General features: G+C 55.7%; 1 protein-coding gene across 4 annotated transcripts in view; it reads right to left on the bottom strand.

Annotated features, from left to right (window-relative positions):
• Positions 1–13,934, bottom strand: part of CLASRP (CLK4 associating serine/arginine rich protein) — a 31,821-nt gene that overhangs the window by 5,077 nt on the left and 12,810 nt on the right. For 3 of the 4 annotated variants that reach the window (XR_004026360.1, XM_030795805.1, XM_030795804.1), the window contains exons 3-13: positions 13,712–13,809; positions 12,988–13,089; positions 12,703–12,782; positions 9,287–9,371; positions 7,915–8,063; positions 6,456–6,552; positions 5,355–5,433; positions 5,195–5,268; positions 3,638–3,679; positions 1,640–1,855; positions 1,237–1,524 (exon numbers count right to left, since the gene is read on the bottom strand). Coding sequence is in view for 3 of the 4 variants with exons in the window: in XM_030795805.1 (XP_030651665.1) it covers positions 1,237–1,524; positions 1,640–1,855; positions 3,638–3,679; positions 5,195–5,268; positions 5,355–5,433; positions 6,456–6,552; positions 7,915–8,063; positions 9,287–9,371; positions 12,703–12,782; positions 12,988–13,089; positions 13,712–13,809 (1,310 nt within the window). In the remaining variant the exon portion in view is untranslated. The remainder of the gene's footprint in view (positions 1–1,236; positions 1,525–1,639; positions 1,856–3,637; positions 3,680–5,194; positions 5,269–5,354; positions 5,434–6,455; positions 6,553–7,914; positions 8,064–9,286; positions 9,372–12,702; positions 12,783–12,987; positions 13,090–13,711; positions 13,810–13,934) is intronic. The other variant, XM_030795806.1, reaches the window with a different exon arrangement.

The raw sequence follows: 13,934 nt of genomic DNA, 5'->3' as shown, positions 1-13,934 counted from the left end.
GCCCTGTCCTATAAGCACCTTACGTGGGTTTACCTGTTACACCTCTAACAGCCCAGAGAAGCGGATGCTATTACTGCGATTTTACAGAATTAGAGGCCCAGGGACTCTACACTCGGGCAGGTGCCCTGCAGTCTATGCTCCTACCAACCCAGTGTCACTGCCCTTCCCAGGGCAGCCCTGACCCCAACAGGCAAGGGGACCGGAAGGGGGTGGACCAGTCCCCAGGTGACTTTATTTTCTAAACCATCCCTAGAGCTAGCCTCTCACCATGTCTTCTCCAAAATGAAATGTCTTTTTTTTTTTTTTCTTGAGACGCAGTCTCACTCTGTAGGCCAAGCTGGGGTGCAGTGGCGCAATCTCGGCTCACTGCAACCTCTGCCTGCGGGGTTCAAGCGATTCTTGTGCCTCAGCCTCCTGCATAGCTGGGACTACATGCGCGTGCCACCGCGCCCAGCTAATTTTTTTTTTTGAGATGGAGTGTCACTGTCGCCAGGCTAGAGTGCAGTGGCATGATTTCAGCTAATTGTAACCTCCGCTTCCTGGTTTCAAGCGATTCTCCTGCCTCAGCCTCTCAAGTAGCTGGGACTACAGGCGTGTGCCACCACATCCAGCTAATTTTTTTTTCAGTAGAGACGGGGTTTCACCATGTTGCCCAGGGTGGTCTCGAACTCCTGAGCTCAGGAGATCCGCCCGCCTCAGCCTCCCAAAGTGCTGGGATTACAAGTGTGAGCCACCACGCCAGGCCAATGAGCTGTCTTGATTTTTTTCCACCCGCTTCGCTTCCCCATCAGCTCCTGGCCACACAGGAACGCGCCCCTCCCCCCCGCCCCACGCCCTGCAAGGGGTTTCCCAGCCCTCAAGGCCCGGGCCCGTCCCTTCAAGCTATAGAATACCCTGGAGCGTCCATGCGCTTCTACTCCCCTCGACCTGGAACCCTTGACAGCAAAAACAGTCTCCTGAGGAGAGAGAGATGCAGAGTCTCCTCTCCACACCCTGTCGTGGAAAACAGCGGCTGGGATCCACCTCCACTGCCACCAGAACGCGCACGCAAACACCCATGCCTTGCCCTTTCCAACCAAGGGCTTCCTGCGTTAGAGCAGTGGCCTGTGCCTGTCCCCTCAGATGGGGTGTTCTCTGAGCTGGATGGCCAGGTTTCCTCCCTCTGAGCACCTTCTCCTCAAGATCGGACACCGCGCCCCCCCAGCCCCTCCCGCCTCCACGCCCAGCCGCACACACCTGCTTCTGCGCCGGGGCCCGTAACCACCACGCCGGGCAGGCGAGCGGGAGTAGCGGTGTCCGTCTCGGGAGCCCCCACCTGAGTGCCGCCGGCCACGGCTACGGGACCGCGAATAGCGCCGGGAGCGGGAGCGGGAGCGGGACCAGGAGCGGGACCGGGAGCGGGCATGGCGGCCGGAACGGTAGTAGCCCCCGCCGCGGCGCGAGCGGGAGCTGGAGCGAGAGCTGGAGCGGGAGCTGGAGGTCCTCGAGGCAGAAGAGGAGGAGGAGGAGGAGGAGGAGCGGCGGCTGCAGGCGGGGCACGGAGGGCCGGTCAGCGCAGGCCTGAGCCGCGGCCCCCGTCTGCCCCGGGTACCCCCCATGGTGACCGGGGCGTAGGGCGGGCGGCGTGAGCGTTACCGACCGGGCGCTGGCATTACGTCCCGGGGCGGGGCCGCCAGGCTGGGGAGGTGCGGGGGGCTTCCCTGTGGTGACCCCTGATGCTGCTGCGGCAGCAGCGGCTGCGGCTGCCTCCTCATCGCTGCCCCCAAAACTGGTGATGAACGTGATCTTCTCCTCGCGGCCCGGGGTCGGGGAGCGGGAGCGGGAGCGGGACTCCGAGCTGGACTCCGAGGGTGACCTGCGGGTAGGAAGGAAGAGGCTCACTAGCTCAGGCTCCCGGAGCCTCTTCGGGAACAGCACACACAGCAGAGCAACAGCAGCGCCAGCGCGGGCCACAGCGACCGGGGAAGCCAGGCGGGTGGATAGAGCCTGGAAGGCAGTGGAGACCCAGCTCTGGGCAAGGACTTGACTCACAACCATGCAGCCTTTGCTAAATAACCAGAAGGACAATGACAGACAACTGCTCTGATTTTATGTGGCTATGAAAAATGGATGAGCAGGCCGGGCGTGGTGGCTCACACCTGTAATCCCAGCACTGTGGGAGGCCGAGGCAGGCCGATCACTTGAGACCAGGAGTTTGAGACCAGCCTGGCCAACAAGGCAAAACCTCGTCTCTACAAAAAATACAAAGAAATTAGCCAGGCATGGTGGCGCGCACCTGTAATTCCAGCTACTCAGGAGGCTGAGGGCACGAGAACTGCTTGAACCTGGGAGGCAGAGGTTGCAGTGAGTCCAGGTCGCGCCACTGCACACCAGCCTGGGAAACAGAGCGAGACTCCGTCTCAAAAAAAAAAGATAAGCAGATCTCTGTACAAAACACAGAAAAGTTTTACTCAAAAGATACATGGATAATCTGGGAGGAAAAAGCAAGTTCTAAAACACTGAGTGTGGTGCAATTCCATTTTAGTAAAATAAGAACAAAGTGGCCAGGTGTGGTGGCTCATGCCTATAATCCCAGCACTTTGGGAGGTCCAGGTGGGAGGACTGCTTGAGACCAGAAGTTCAAAACCAGCCTGGTCAACATAGTGAGCCCCTATCAATTTTTTTATAGAAAAAAAAAAAAACTGTCTTTTAATATATAAAATTTTAAAAATAAAAAGAAGGTACCTGATATCCCTGACACTCCCATGTATGGAACACTAACCTACACCTTTTATTTCCCCAGAAGCCATTCACACCTTATCTCACCTCGACCCACAGCCCCATGAGGAAGATCCCATTCCCACCCCCATTCCAAAGAGGGAACTGGGCTTCAGAGAGCTATGGAGCTTGGATGAGGGGGACTGGGATCAGACTGAGCTTGGTCCCTCTCAAAATCCCTTCTCCAACCACTCTTTCATCCACGAGACAAGCACCTGTGCCCAGCGGTGTTACTGAGTGCCCGTTATTTCCCACTGGCCACTTCTGGAAATTGAGATTAAAGTGACTTGATTTCTCAGTCACACTGTCTTGCCATATTTGGTCATTTTTACCACAAGGCTGCACTGTATTTAAATCAGAAAAATAAAATAAAGAAGCTTCAAATATAAAGAAAGTTTTATTGGCCAGGCGTGGTAGCTCACGCCTGTAATCCCAGCACTTTGGGAGACTGAGGTGGGTGAATCACGAGGTCAGGAGATCAAGATCATCCTGGCTAACACGGTGAAACCCCGTCTCTACTTAAAACGCAAAAAAGTAGCCAGGCCTGGTGGCAGGCACCTGTAGTCCCAGCTACTTGGGAGGCTGAGGCAGGAGAATGGCATGAACCCGGGAGGCGGAGCTTGCAGTGTGCCGAGATCGTGCCACTGCACTCCAGCCTGGGCGAAAGAGCAAGACTCCGTCTCAAAAAAAAATTTATTTAAAACTGGGAAAACAAGACAATGATCTGGAAAACACAAAAATGATTCAGACCCAGAACATATCATGCAGTCTGCGATCTTGGGGTGGCCTAGCAGGATGAACCTCCCATCCCCTCCTCGCGCCCCTGTCCCCAGCAGGAGGCTCCCTGTCTGCTACTCCCTGGTCCTCCAGAGCAACTTACCGCTTATAGGGGTCATAGGTGGGGCTGTCTCGGCGGGCATAGCTACAGAGAAAAGAATGGGGTGGGACAAGTTAGGGCTTAAGATCTCAGCGGGCATGAATTTGGGATAAGCCCACCAACCTGAGGACCCAAAGCTAGGTACCTGGCACAGTCAGGGGGCTGCTGACCAGGTTGGGGGCCTTCCCTTGATTCCTCCACCCACCCCCACCTCAGATCTGTCCAAAGCATGAACTTAAGCCCCACCCCACAATGTCCTAGACCCATCATGACTCTGAGGAACTTGGACTTCAGCAGCCCTGGTTCTGCTTGGCCTCCTGACCCTAGAATGAAAGCATCCCTCCTCCCAATCCTTGTCTCCGGCTCTCACTGGGTCCGGGCTTACTAATGATGATGATGATGATGATGATGATGATGATAAGATTAAAATAGGCTGGGTGGAGTGGCTCACGCCTGTAATCCCAGCACTTTTGGAGGCTGAGGTGGGAGGATCACTTGAGCCCAGGAGTTTGAGACCAGCCTGGGCAACACGGCAAAACCCCGTTTTTATTTTAATTAGCTGGGCGTGGTGATGCATACCAGTAATCTCAGCTAAGAAGACTGAGGTAGGAGGATTGCCTGAGCCTAGGAATTTGAGGCTGCAGTGAGTCGTGATTGCACCACTGCACTCCAGCCTGGGTGACAGAACAAGACCCTATCTCTGGGAGGGGAAAAAAAAAAGAGACAGACTATCACAGCTGAGGAAACAGGCCCAGAGAGATGAAGTCACTTGTCCAGCATTACGCAGCTCATACAGGAGGAAACTGGGATCCAAACCCAGGCCCTACGGCCACCCAGCCTGGGCTTTCCTGCACTACCCTCTGTGTGCCTCTGTGCCACCACTGACAGCAGTGACAATTGGTGCTATTCTTTAAGGAATGTTTCCCATACCAACAGCTGAACCTATAAGTTGTTTAAGCCTTACAGGAACTCTCAATCACTCTCCTTTAAGAGACGTGGCAAAAAGAGGCATGGGTTTGCACGGGGCCTCTCCTCAAGGCCTCCTGACCCAGGCTGGGCTCTCCGCTCCAAGCCAGCCTGCCTCATCCAAACCTGTCCCAAGACCTCCCTGTGGGGACTGCCCAGCCCTCTCTCCGGGTAGGTGATAATGCCTCGTTTTCCAAAGGAAGAAACTGAAGCTCATAGAGTTCGGGAAGTCACTTGTCCAAACTCCGACACAGGAAGAGGCCAAGCAGCAGAACTGGGTGAGAGTCCAGGGCAAAGCCTGTGCCCTCTCTGCTGCCTTGGTGAGAGCCTTATGCCGCCTGTGCATGGGCTCCTGGGAGTCTGGCAAGGGCCCCCAGTCCAGTAGAGTGAGGGGAGGGGCTGGCAAGGAAAGGAGTCCACATGGCCCTCAAGGCCGTTCCTACCTCTAAACCTTCACGAGGGCCATGCATCGCCCCACTAGAAAGACTCCTTCCTCAAGTCAAATGCCTGCCTCCAAAGAGCTTTCTCAGGCCCTAAGCCCCTGCTCCCCTCCCCCAGATGCCAGCAGGGTGGGGGTTCAGGGAGAAGCCCTACCTGGGTGGGCTGATCTTGCGACCCCTCAGCCGCTTCTCTCGAAACTCTCTCCGCTGGCGTCGAGAGCGGCGTCCCTGGAGTAGGGTGGGTGCCAGGTTGGTGAGGGGGTGCCCTCCCTGCGACACACCCCTGTCCCCTTCCACTCCAGCCCAGACCTCACCGAGTACATGGCCTTCTCCTCCTCAAGAGCCTTGGCATGCTTGATGGCCTCTGCCTCCTCCTTGTCTTTCCGGAGCATCCTATAGAGGTGGGTGAGAATTAGGGTGGAGGACAGGGCAGGCCACAGGGTAAGGAGGACACAGCCTGAGCTATCAGAGAAAGTGAGGGACCCGAGTCACCCCACGCCAGCCTGAGGTATCTTTCATCCAATGCCACTTATCAAGCACCCTCTGTGTGCCAGATGCTCTCTTAGGTATCAAGAACTCAGCACTGAAAAAAAAAACAGAAATCCTCACCTGCACGGGCTTACACTCTAAGGGAGAAGACAATGAGCAAGGGAATAAAATGCGTGGTCCATTAGATGGTAGAGCAAACGCAGAGGAAGCTGCAGTTTTCAAGAGGGAGCTCAGGGAAGCCACACAGAATGGGGTATCTAGAGAGAAACCTGGGGGAGCAAGCTGCAGACGCCCGAAGCGAATAGCAGACAGAGTGGCCCAGGGGCTGGCCCAGGCCTCTGCACTTGAGGAGCAAGGAGACCATGCCGGCTGGGCAGTGGGGGATGGTGGCGGTCAAGAGGACCAGATGGGTAAGACCTTTCAGCCGTGGTGAGGACACTGGATGTTCCTGAGGGAGGTGGGAGCCACAAAGGGATCTGGGCAGAGGGTGCTGTGCTCAGGCTCCATTTCTGGTTCACTGCCCAGTGAGCTGGGACCATTCTGTGTGGTCTTGCGAGCTCAGCAGGGGGTGTGACTCAGGGTAAAGGTACAACCAGCAACTGCCAGGATAAATAACCAGGGAACGAAGCCTCTCCACTAGAGGGCGCTGTCCCCCCAGCCTAGGAATGCCCAGAGCTTCAAAGAGTCAGATTCGCCCCAGGTCACACTAAGTAGCGCAGGCTGGGTGATTTGGGTGCAGCCTGTTTCTGCACAGATGAAGTGGGGCCACGACCCCCATAGGCTCAGGGACCTGCATGTGTAAAGTCCTGGGCCCAGGGCCAGGCACACAAATGCTCACAAACAGGATGGCTGTCAGTACCGGGAGTAACAGTGAGATGCCAGGGTGGGGCCCACAGAATGGGTAGGGGTCAGCAGGCAGGCCTCACCTGACAAAGTCGCCATCGGCCATGCCATAAGTCGTGGCCTGTTTGTTGAGATCTGCCACCTGCTCCTGGTTCAATTCATCCACGTCCACCTCCACGTCTGCACCAAGAGAAAGGCTGTCAGGAGCCACGGCCGAGCGAGAGGACAGGGGAGAAAGGGCAGTGCTCCAGGAGGCGGGGATGATGGGGCGCCTGCCAGACTGAAGGACTCTTCAGGAAGGGATGACATCAAGTCTGGCTCATCTTGGCATCCCCTAGGCTGGCACAGGGCTTGGCCAGAGGTGAGCACAATACACGGTGGACAGAGGCAGCTCGGGGACAGGGCTTGAAGGGGCAGATGAATGCAGGAAGGGAAAGAGAAGGGAGAGATGAACGGATGGTTGGAGGGACGGATGAAGGGATGCAGGGATGGATGGAGGGATGAATGGAATGGAGGCAAGGAAGGAAGGAGGGATGGGTGGGTGGAGGGAGGGAGGAATGGATGAGTGAGACGTGTGGTGGGGTTGACGTGAGACGGAAGACTGAATAGGGGTGGAAAGATGGCGGCTGAAGATCACGGTGGGCGGCAGGCAGGGTGTGGGTCACAGGTGTTTGGAAGCAGCGCGTGTGATAAGCCAGTGGAAGGAGGTCTGAGCAGAGGTCAATGTGTGGCTCTACAGAGTGTGAATAAAGAGCCGGCTGCTGGGCTGAGCGCGGTGGCTCACGTCCCAGCACTTTGGGAGGCCGAGACAAGTGGATCATGAGGTCAGGAGTTCAAGACCAGCCTGACCAATATGGTGAAACCCTGTCTCTACTAAAAGTATAAAAATTAGCTGGGCATGGTGGCGTGTGCCTTTAGTCTCAGCTACTTGGGAACCTGAGGCAGGAGAATCACTTGAACCCAGGAGGTGGAGGTTGCAGTGAGCCGAGATCATGCCACTACACTCCAGCCTGGTAACGGAGCAAGACTCCATCTCAAAATAAATAAATAAATAAATAAAAAAGAGCTGGCTGCTGGAGTAAGAATCAGGATGAGAAAAACAGAGAGACTCGGGGGCGATTTGATCACTGGGAATCCAGAGGGGAGGTGAATGGCAGAGAGGAGGAGGGTGAACAGATGCCTGGGGGATGGGGGCTGACTCTGTAAGAGGATGAACACCTGTTTTCCAGAGGAGGGAAGAGAGCAGGAGAGAGGGGCAGAGGCAGAGAGAGGCCGGCCCAAGTGGAGGAGAATGGAGCCAACACCTAGGAGGGGAGAAGATCATAGAAATAGCACCCTAGAAATGAGAGATGAGTGAGGCAGAGGAAGGCCAGAACAGAGGACAGGAGTGAGACAGGGGCAGCAGGAGGCTGGCGTGCCCTGGGGTGGGGGAGGGAGAGAGACACAGTTTGTAAGCACGGGGTGCCCCACAGAGGGTGAGGGACGAGACACAGAAACGATGCCCAGGGACTGCAAGTGGGGAGGGCAGAGAGGGGACCCCACCGATGTCGGGGATGACCTCATCTTCGTCCGAGTTACTCTCCTCCTCGGCCGCTGACTCCTCCTCCTCTGGCTTCTCTGCCGCCTTCTCCACCTCGGCCACCGTGCTGTCCTCATAGGTATAACCGATGGAAGCCTTCTTCTCTGCCAGCCTGGGAAAGGGAAGCCGGTGAGCCAGGGCCATGCCCAGCGGAGATGAGGGCCCCAGGCTGGCCCCACACGCCAGCCTCGAGTGCCATGGCCCCCTCCCCTCAGGCTCTCCCTCAGCCTAGGACCCTCTGCTCCTGCCCACACCCAGCTCCTCCCTCTTCCTCCACATCTGAGCTCCAGGGCCCCACCTGCCAAGAAGTCCTTGACTGGCACCCTAGGGTGGGTCGGCACTGTCCTGAGCTCCCCAGCCCTGCCTTTGTTGGGTCATCTCTGTTGGGGAAGGTCTGTCTCCCGCCTAGACCATGAGTCCCACAAGGGCGCAGCCCAGAGTCCTCCTGAGCAGCCAGGTGCCCCAGCTTTGCCCTGAACAGAGCAGGGCCTGAGGGGCCTGAGCAGGATCTGAGGCTGGGGCCGTGGACGAGGGGTGAAGTCTCCAAGAAGCTCCCAGTACAGTCCCATGGGACCTCTCCCAGTGGAGGAAGGCGGCAAGCAGTCAGGGGGAGCAGGAGGGAAGGTGTCACTGAGGGAGCTGCCCAGCCCCGAGCCAGGGCTCCAGGCTACCGTGCACCAGGGAAACAGCAGCTGGCCTGTAGGACAGCTAAGCCCTGCAGAGGGAACAGTGTGTGTGATGGCAGGAGGCCTGTGCTCATCAGACTGAGGTGGAGAAGAGAGAAGTGAGACTGCTCGGCCACTGCTCCTCAGAGGCAGCTGCTCCAAGATAAGCCCCGGGTCTCCCCAGCTACTCCTTGAGGGACGCGGCTTTAAGAAGCCTCTCTCCAGAGTGACATCAGCTAGGGCTGATTGCAAGCTCACTACACGGCAGGTGCTGGAACAGGTACTTCACAAGCTCCGTCTCCTGCATGCCTCCCAACTCCAGGCAGCAGGGCCCCCTGCCAGCCCCATTTTACAGGGAAGCACAGCAAGGCTCAGAGAATTCCCACTCAGGGCCTCACAGCCAGGACTCAAACCCAGGGCTGTCTCACCACAGGACCTGCACCTCCCACCACTCCCCAAGCTGAAAATGCAACGCAGAGCCCTCGGCAAGCCCTGGCTCCCTGACAGGGCTTCTTCCTCTACACAGTTATTAATTGAGCACTGACTGTGTGCTGAACACCATCCTTGGTTTCGGGGAGACCCTGGTGGACAGGATGGAAGAGGCCATGCCTGGCTGGGGCTCCCAGCCCTCCTGCCTCCTCAACCCCCTGCACCCCAGACCCCAACTCACTTCTTCTTCTCATCTTCGCTGGGTCTCTGGAGGCCTCCGTACAACTCGTCAATGTAGATCTGGTACAGGCACTGCTCCTCTGAGACTGCAGCAAACAAGAGACCCCAGGTCAGAGTGGGTTGGAGACACTAGGAATTCCGTGGGGGAACACAAGGGTGCGGTGGGGCAGGAAGACAGGTGCAACCCCAGTGCACCTTGGGGGACAGTCACCACTTCCAGATAATCAAACTATGTCTGGTGGGACACAAGGAACTGCAGCAGAGCCTTGGACACACCACTCACTGGACATACGACCTTGGTCAAGGGACTTAACACATCTGTGCCTCAGTTTCCTTTTCTGTAAAATGGGACCATGGGCAGAGTGAGTGCCTGGCCTGGTACTTGGGCACTCTACCACCATTCTCACTGTTTCTGGAGGCCTCTGGCTGGACCCTTCAAAACCATAACCTGCTCCTGAGTGCCACATGCCATTCTGACTGCACAGGTCACTCCACTGCATGCCTCTCTGTGGCTCATTTTAAGTTAGGTGTGGGCTGGGATGACCTGGGCTCTCCTGCACCCCCAACACCCAGCTTGGGGGGCTCAACAATGTACCAGAGCCTTCCTGATCTTCCTTGCAGTGAGACACGTGTCCCTGACTCGCTGTGGGACCGTGGGTTGTGAGTCCCCTTCCTTCCTTCCCTCCCTAGGCCTCAGTTTTTCTTTTTCTTATTTTTTTTTTTAAGACAGTTTCACTCTTGTTGCACAGGCTAGAGTGCAATGGCGCGATCTTGGCTCACCGCAACCTCCGCCTCCCAGGTTCAAGCGATTCTCCTGCCTCAGCCTCCCAAGTAGCTGGGATTACAGGCATGCGCCACCATGCCCGGCTAATTTTGTACTTTTAGTACAGACAGGGTTTCTCCATGTTGGTCAGGCTGGTCTCGAACTCCCGACCTCAGGTGATCCACCGCCTCAACCTCCCAAAGTGCTGGGATTATAGGCATGAGCCACCGTGCCCGGCTGGCCTCAGCTTTTCTATCTGGAACAAGAGGTGGACAGGCTGGCGGGCCAGAAGGGGATGTAGCACGGCCCTTCCTTGCTCTAGCAGATACCCCAATTTCTACTTGTTGTCTCCAAAGCCCAAGAGAGGCCCTGCTGACCCTGTCTTGCACAAGCTCCCTCGCTCTCCCTGCTCTGGCCACACGGGCCTTCTCTCTGCCCCTCCACTGTGCCCACAGTCCTGGCTGACACAGGGCTTTGCACAGGCTGCTCTCGGCTGGAATCCTGTGGCCTATCTGTGCCTCCCAGGGAGCTTCTATCAGGACTTCTGTCCTATTTTTCTCAGAGAATGGCACACTGTCTGTCACATCACCTTGGTTTGCAATTGGCATCACTGACATTGAGTATGGAGCTGCTGCCCTCTCCCCTACCATTGCCACACCGCAGGTGTTCGATGTCTGTTTGTGGAAATGAATGAATAAATGCAGAGTGAGGCGAAACTAAGGGAACCCTGGCTCTACCACCAGGAATCCATGTGGCCTGGAATGATGGCAAAAACAGTATCAATTATAACACATGTCCCTGATTCTAAGGCCTCAGTGATCACTAGAATTTTGGCAGCCTCTGATTTTAGAAAATCAAAAAAGCATCTATTCTTAGAAATAAACAAATACTGGACTAGCAAACCCACATGGAGGGCTGACTGTGCCAGGCTCAGTGCTGGGGTTTTATACACATCATCTCACTCAACTCTCACAACCACCCCATGCAACAAAATCATCACCACCACCCTTCTCAAGGAGGAAGCCGAGACCTGCCAGGTGGTAAGGGACAAACCCAGCAGAGAACTCCATCCTTCCCTTAACTCCACAGGGAACCCCAAGAAAGGGAATCTCAAGTCCTTCTTGGTAGGTGAGTTAGGAGCTTTCCATCAGCAGGGAGCAGTGGTTAAGGACATGTGGAGAATCCCAGCTCCTTGGACAGGGTGTTCCCCCTCGACATTCTTGTCTGTAAAACGGGGTGATGGCCAGGCGCGGTGGCTCACGCCTGTAATCCCAGCACTTTGGGAGGGTGAGGCAGGTGGATCACGAGGTCAGGAGTTCAAGACCAGCCTGGCCAAGATGGTGAAACCCCCATCTCTACTAAAACTACAAAACTTAGCCGGGCGTGGTGGCACGCGCCGGTAATCCCAGCTACTTGGGAGGCTTAGGCAGGAGAATCACTTGAACCCAGGAGGCGGAGGTTGCAGTGAGCTGAGATTGCGCCATTGCACGCCAGCCTGGGCAACAGAGTAAGACTCAATCTCAAAAAACAAAAACAAAAAAAAACCCAAAACTGGGTGTCACCCCTACCTTGCTAGGTGGTTGTGCAGATGTAATGATAATACAGACAAAAAAGCCCAAGTCTGTCGGGGTCCAAACCTCCCTGGGCAAGCCCAGAGCAGCGAGAAGTTTCCCTGAGCCTCTGTTTCCTCATTTGGAAAATGACAATGGTGATAAGGCTGGGCTGGGAGAAAATTCCTGGACATACATGAACACTTGGCAAATTGTCAAATGCTGGAAAATATTCGTTTAAATGGAGAAATTTCCTCTTCAGAGCTGACAATCTGATCTGTGTGGGCACAGTAAAATACACAGAGGTAAAAAATCTGTTCCTGGCTGGGCATAGTGGTTCATGTCTATAATCCCAGCACTTTGGGAGGCCAAGGCAGGAGGATCACTCGAGCCCAGGAGTTCCAGACCAGCCTGGACAACACAGTGAGACCCCATCTTTCTAAATGCTTTTAAAAACGTATTCTTGGCTGGGCGTGGTGGCTCACACCTGTAAGCCAGCACTTTGGGAGGCCGAGGTGAGCGGATCACCTGAGGTCAAGAGTTCGAGACCAGCCTGGCCAATATGGTGAAACCCCGTCTCTACTAAAAATACAAAAAATTAACTGGGGGTGTTGGCGGGCACCTGTAATCCCAGCTACTCAGGAGGCTGAGGCAGGATAATCACTTGAACCCAGGAGGCAGAGGTTGCAGTGAGCTGAGATCACGCCATTGCACTCCAGCCTGGGCAATAAGAACGAAACTCCGCCTCAAATAAATACATAAATAAATAAATAAAAATAAAAAATAAAAATAAAAACATATTCTTGCTATTTTCTCTATTTTTTAAAGAAAAAAGGACCACAGAGTCAGAAGGCATGGTATATGGACGTGACCCTGCTGGGAACAACCAATTCGGCAGACATCCCCTATACCAAATCCAGAGACGGAGGCCCCGAAGGGGAAAGAGATGCAGGCAAAGTGAGTCTATTGTAGAGCTGGAGCCGGAACCCAAGGCCCTTTAGTAGAAAGTATGTGGATAAAACTTTTCTTCCCAAACTTATCTAGGTCTTCCAGGCTCCAGGGCCCTCAAATCCCACACCCCATGTCCCCCCACAGATCACTCACTGCCGGCAAAGTCGTTCTGCACCAGGCCTCTGTAGCGCTCGTAGTTACACTTCCGTTCGTCTGACTCCTGTTCTGGGGAGCTTTAGGGGAGGGTGAGACCTTGAAATCAGAAAGAAGGGGTGGATCCCACCCCAAGCCAGCAGGAAGGGAAATGAGGCATCCCCCTCAGGATCAGGGCGGTACCAAATAGGAGCGGCTCCTAGGAAGGTGACAGGCAGGCTGGGAAAAGAACAGGGGCTCCTGGGTATGACGCTGTGCCTGGCAACCCCCTAGGAGGTGGCTTACATGGTGGTGAGCAGAGGGGGGGTGTAGTCGGGGATGTGGTCCAGGTGGGCACGGACATCGAATCGGTCAATCATGTTGTTGGTGTCCCCCTGCCAGGGCATCCTGAAGTGGGAGGGGAGCAAGAAAGCAAGAACCTCAGGGTCCATACTGCCCAGGACACAAAGCACCTGCTCCCTGCCAGCTGAGACTTGGAAGCCTGGCCCTCAGCCTGCTTCGGTCCCCATGCCATGACCGTCACCTCAACCCCCAGCTCTCAGTCCCTTCTGTTGCAAGCCTCCCTGAATCCACATTCAGGCTCCTGGGACCTGAAACAGGCCAGTCATCTGACTGCCCCTGGGGACACCAGGGCCCCATTTCTCAGAACCAAGCAATACTGGGGAACTTGAACCACGTCCTAGTGGGTATTTGAAGGGCGGGCCCCAGGCACCCTGAGACAGCTCTGGTCTGGCAACCTACTCTCTGCTTCCTCTGGGCCTCTGGCCCTGGCTCCACCCATTTCTAAGTCCTCCAACCATGACTGCTACTCTGGGGCCTCCACCCCAATCCCTGCTCATTGTTCTTACACCCTGTGACTATCACCTTCATATGCGCGTCACGCCTTCCCTGCCTCTGAGTCCCCAAAGGTCTGTCCATACTTCAGTCTCTGCTCCAGACTCTACAACACCCCAGGTCCGTTTTGACTCCCAGACTTCAGACACTCCCCTGCCTCCCGTATTAGTCTTACATATTAACAGGGCTCTCAGCGGCCAGGGCGACTGCAGAATCCAGGTGCACCTTGCAAGCTCGGCCATGTACCTGCAGGAACTGGGCTGGGTCCTTCTTCTGCAGGGGTAAACAAACAGGACTGAGGTCACCACCCTTTCTTTTTTTTCAGATGGAGTCTCGCTCTGTCGCCCAGGCTGGAGTGCAGTGGCGCGGATCTCGGCTCACTGCAAGCTCCGCCTCCA

Source organism: Nomascus leucogenys, chromosome 17 (assembly GCF_006542625.1).
Source record: "Nomascus leucogenys isolate Asia chromosome 17, Asia_NLE_v1, whole genome shotgun sequence".
Taxonomy (NCBI): domain Eukaryota; kingdom Metazoa; phylum Chordata; class Mammalia; order Primates; family Hylobatidae; genus Nomascus; species Nomascus leucogenys.
Note: the sequence above shows the minus strand (reverse complement) of the source record. Positions and strands in the feature narration are given on the sequence as shown.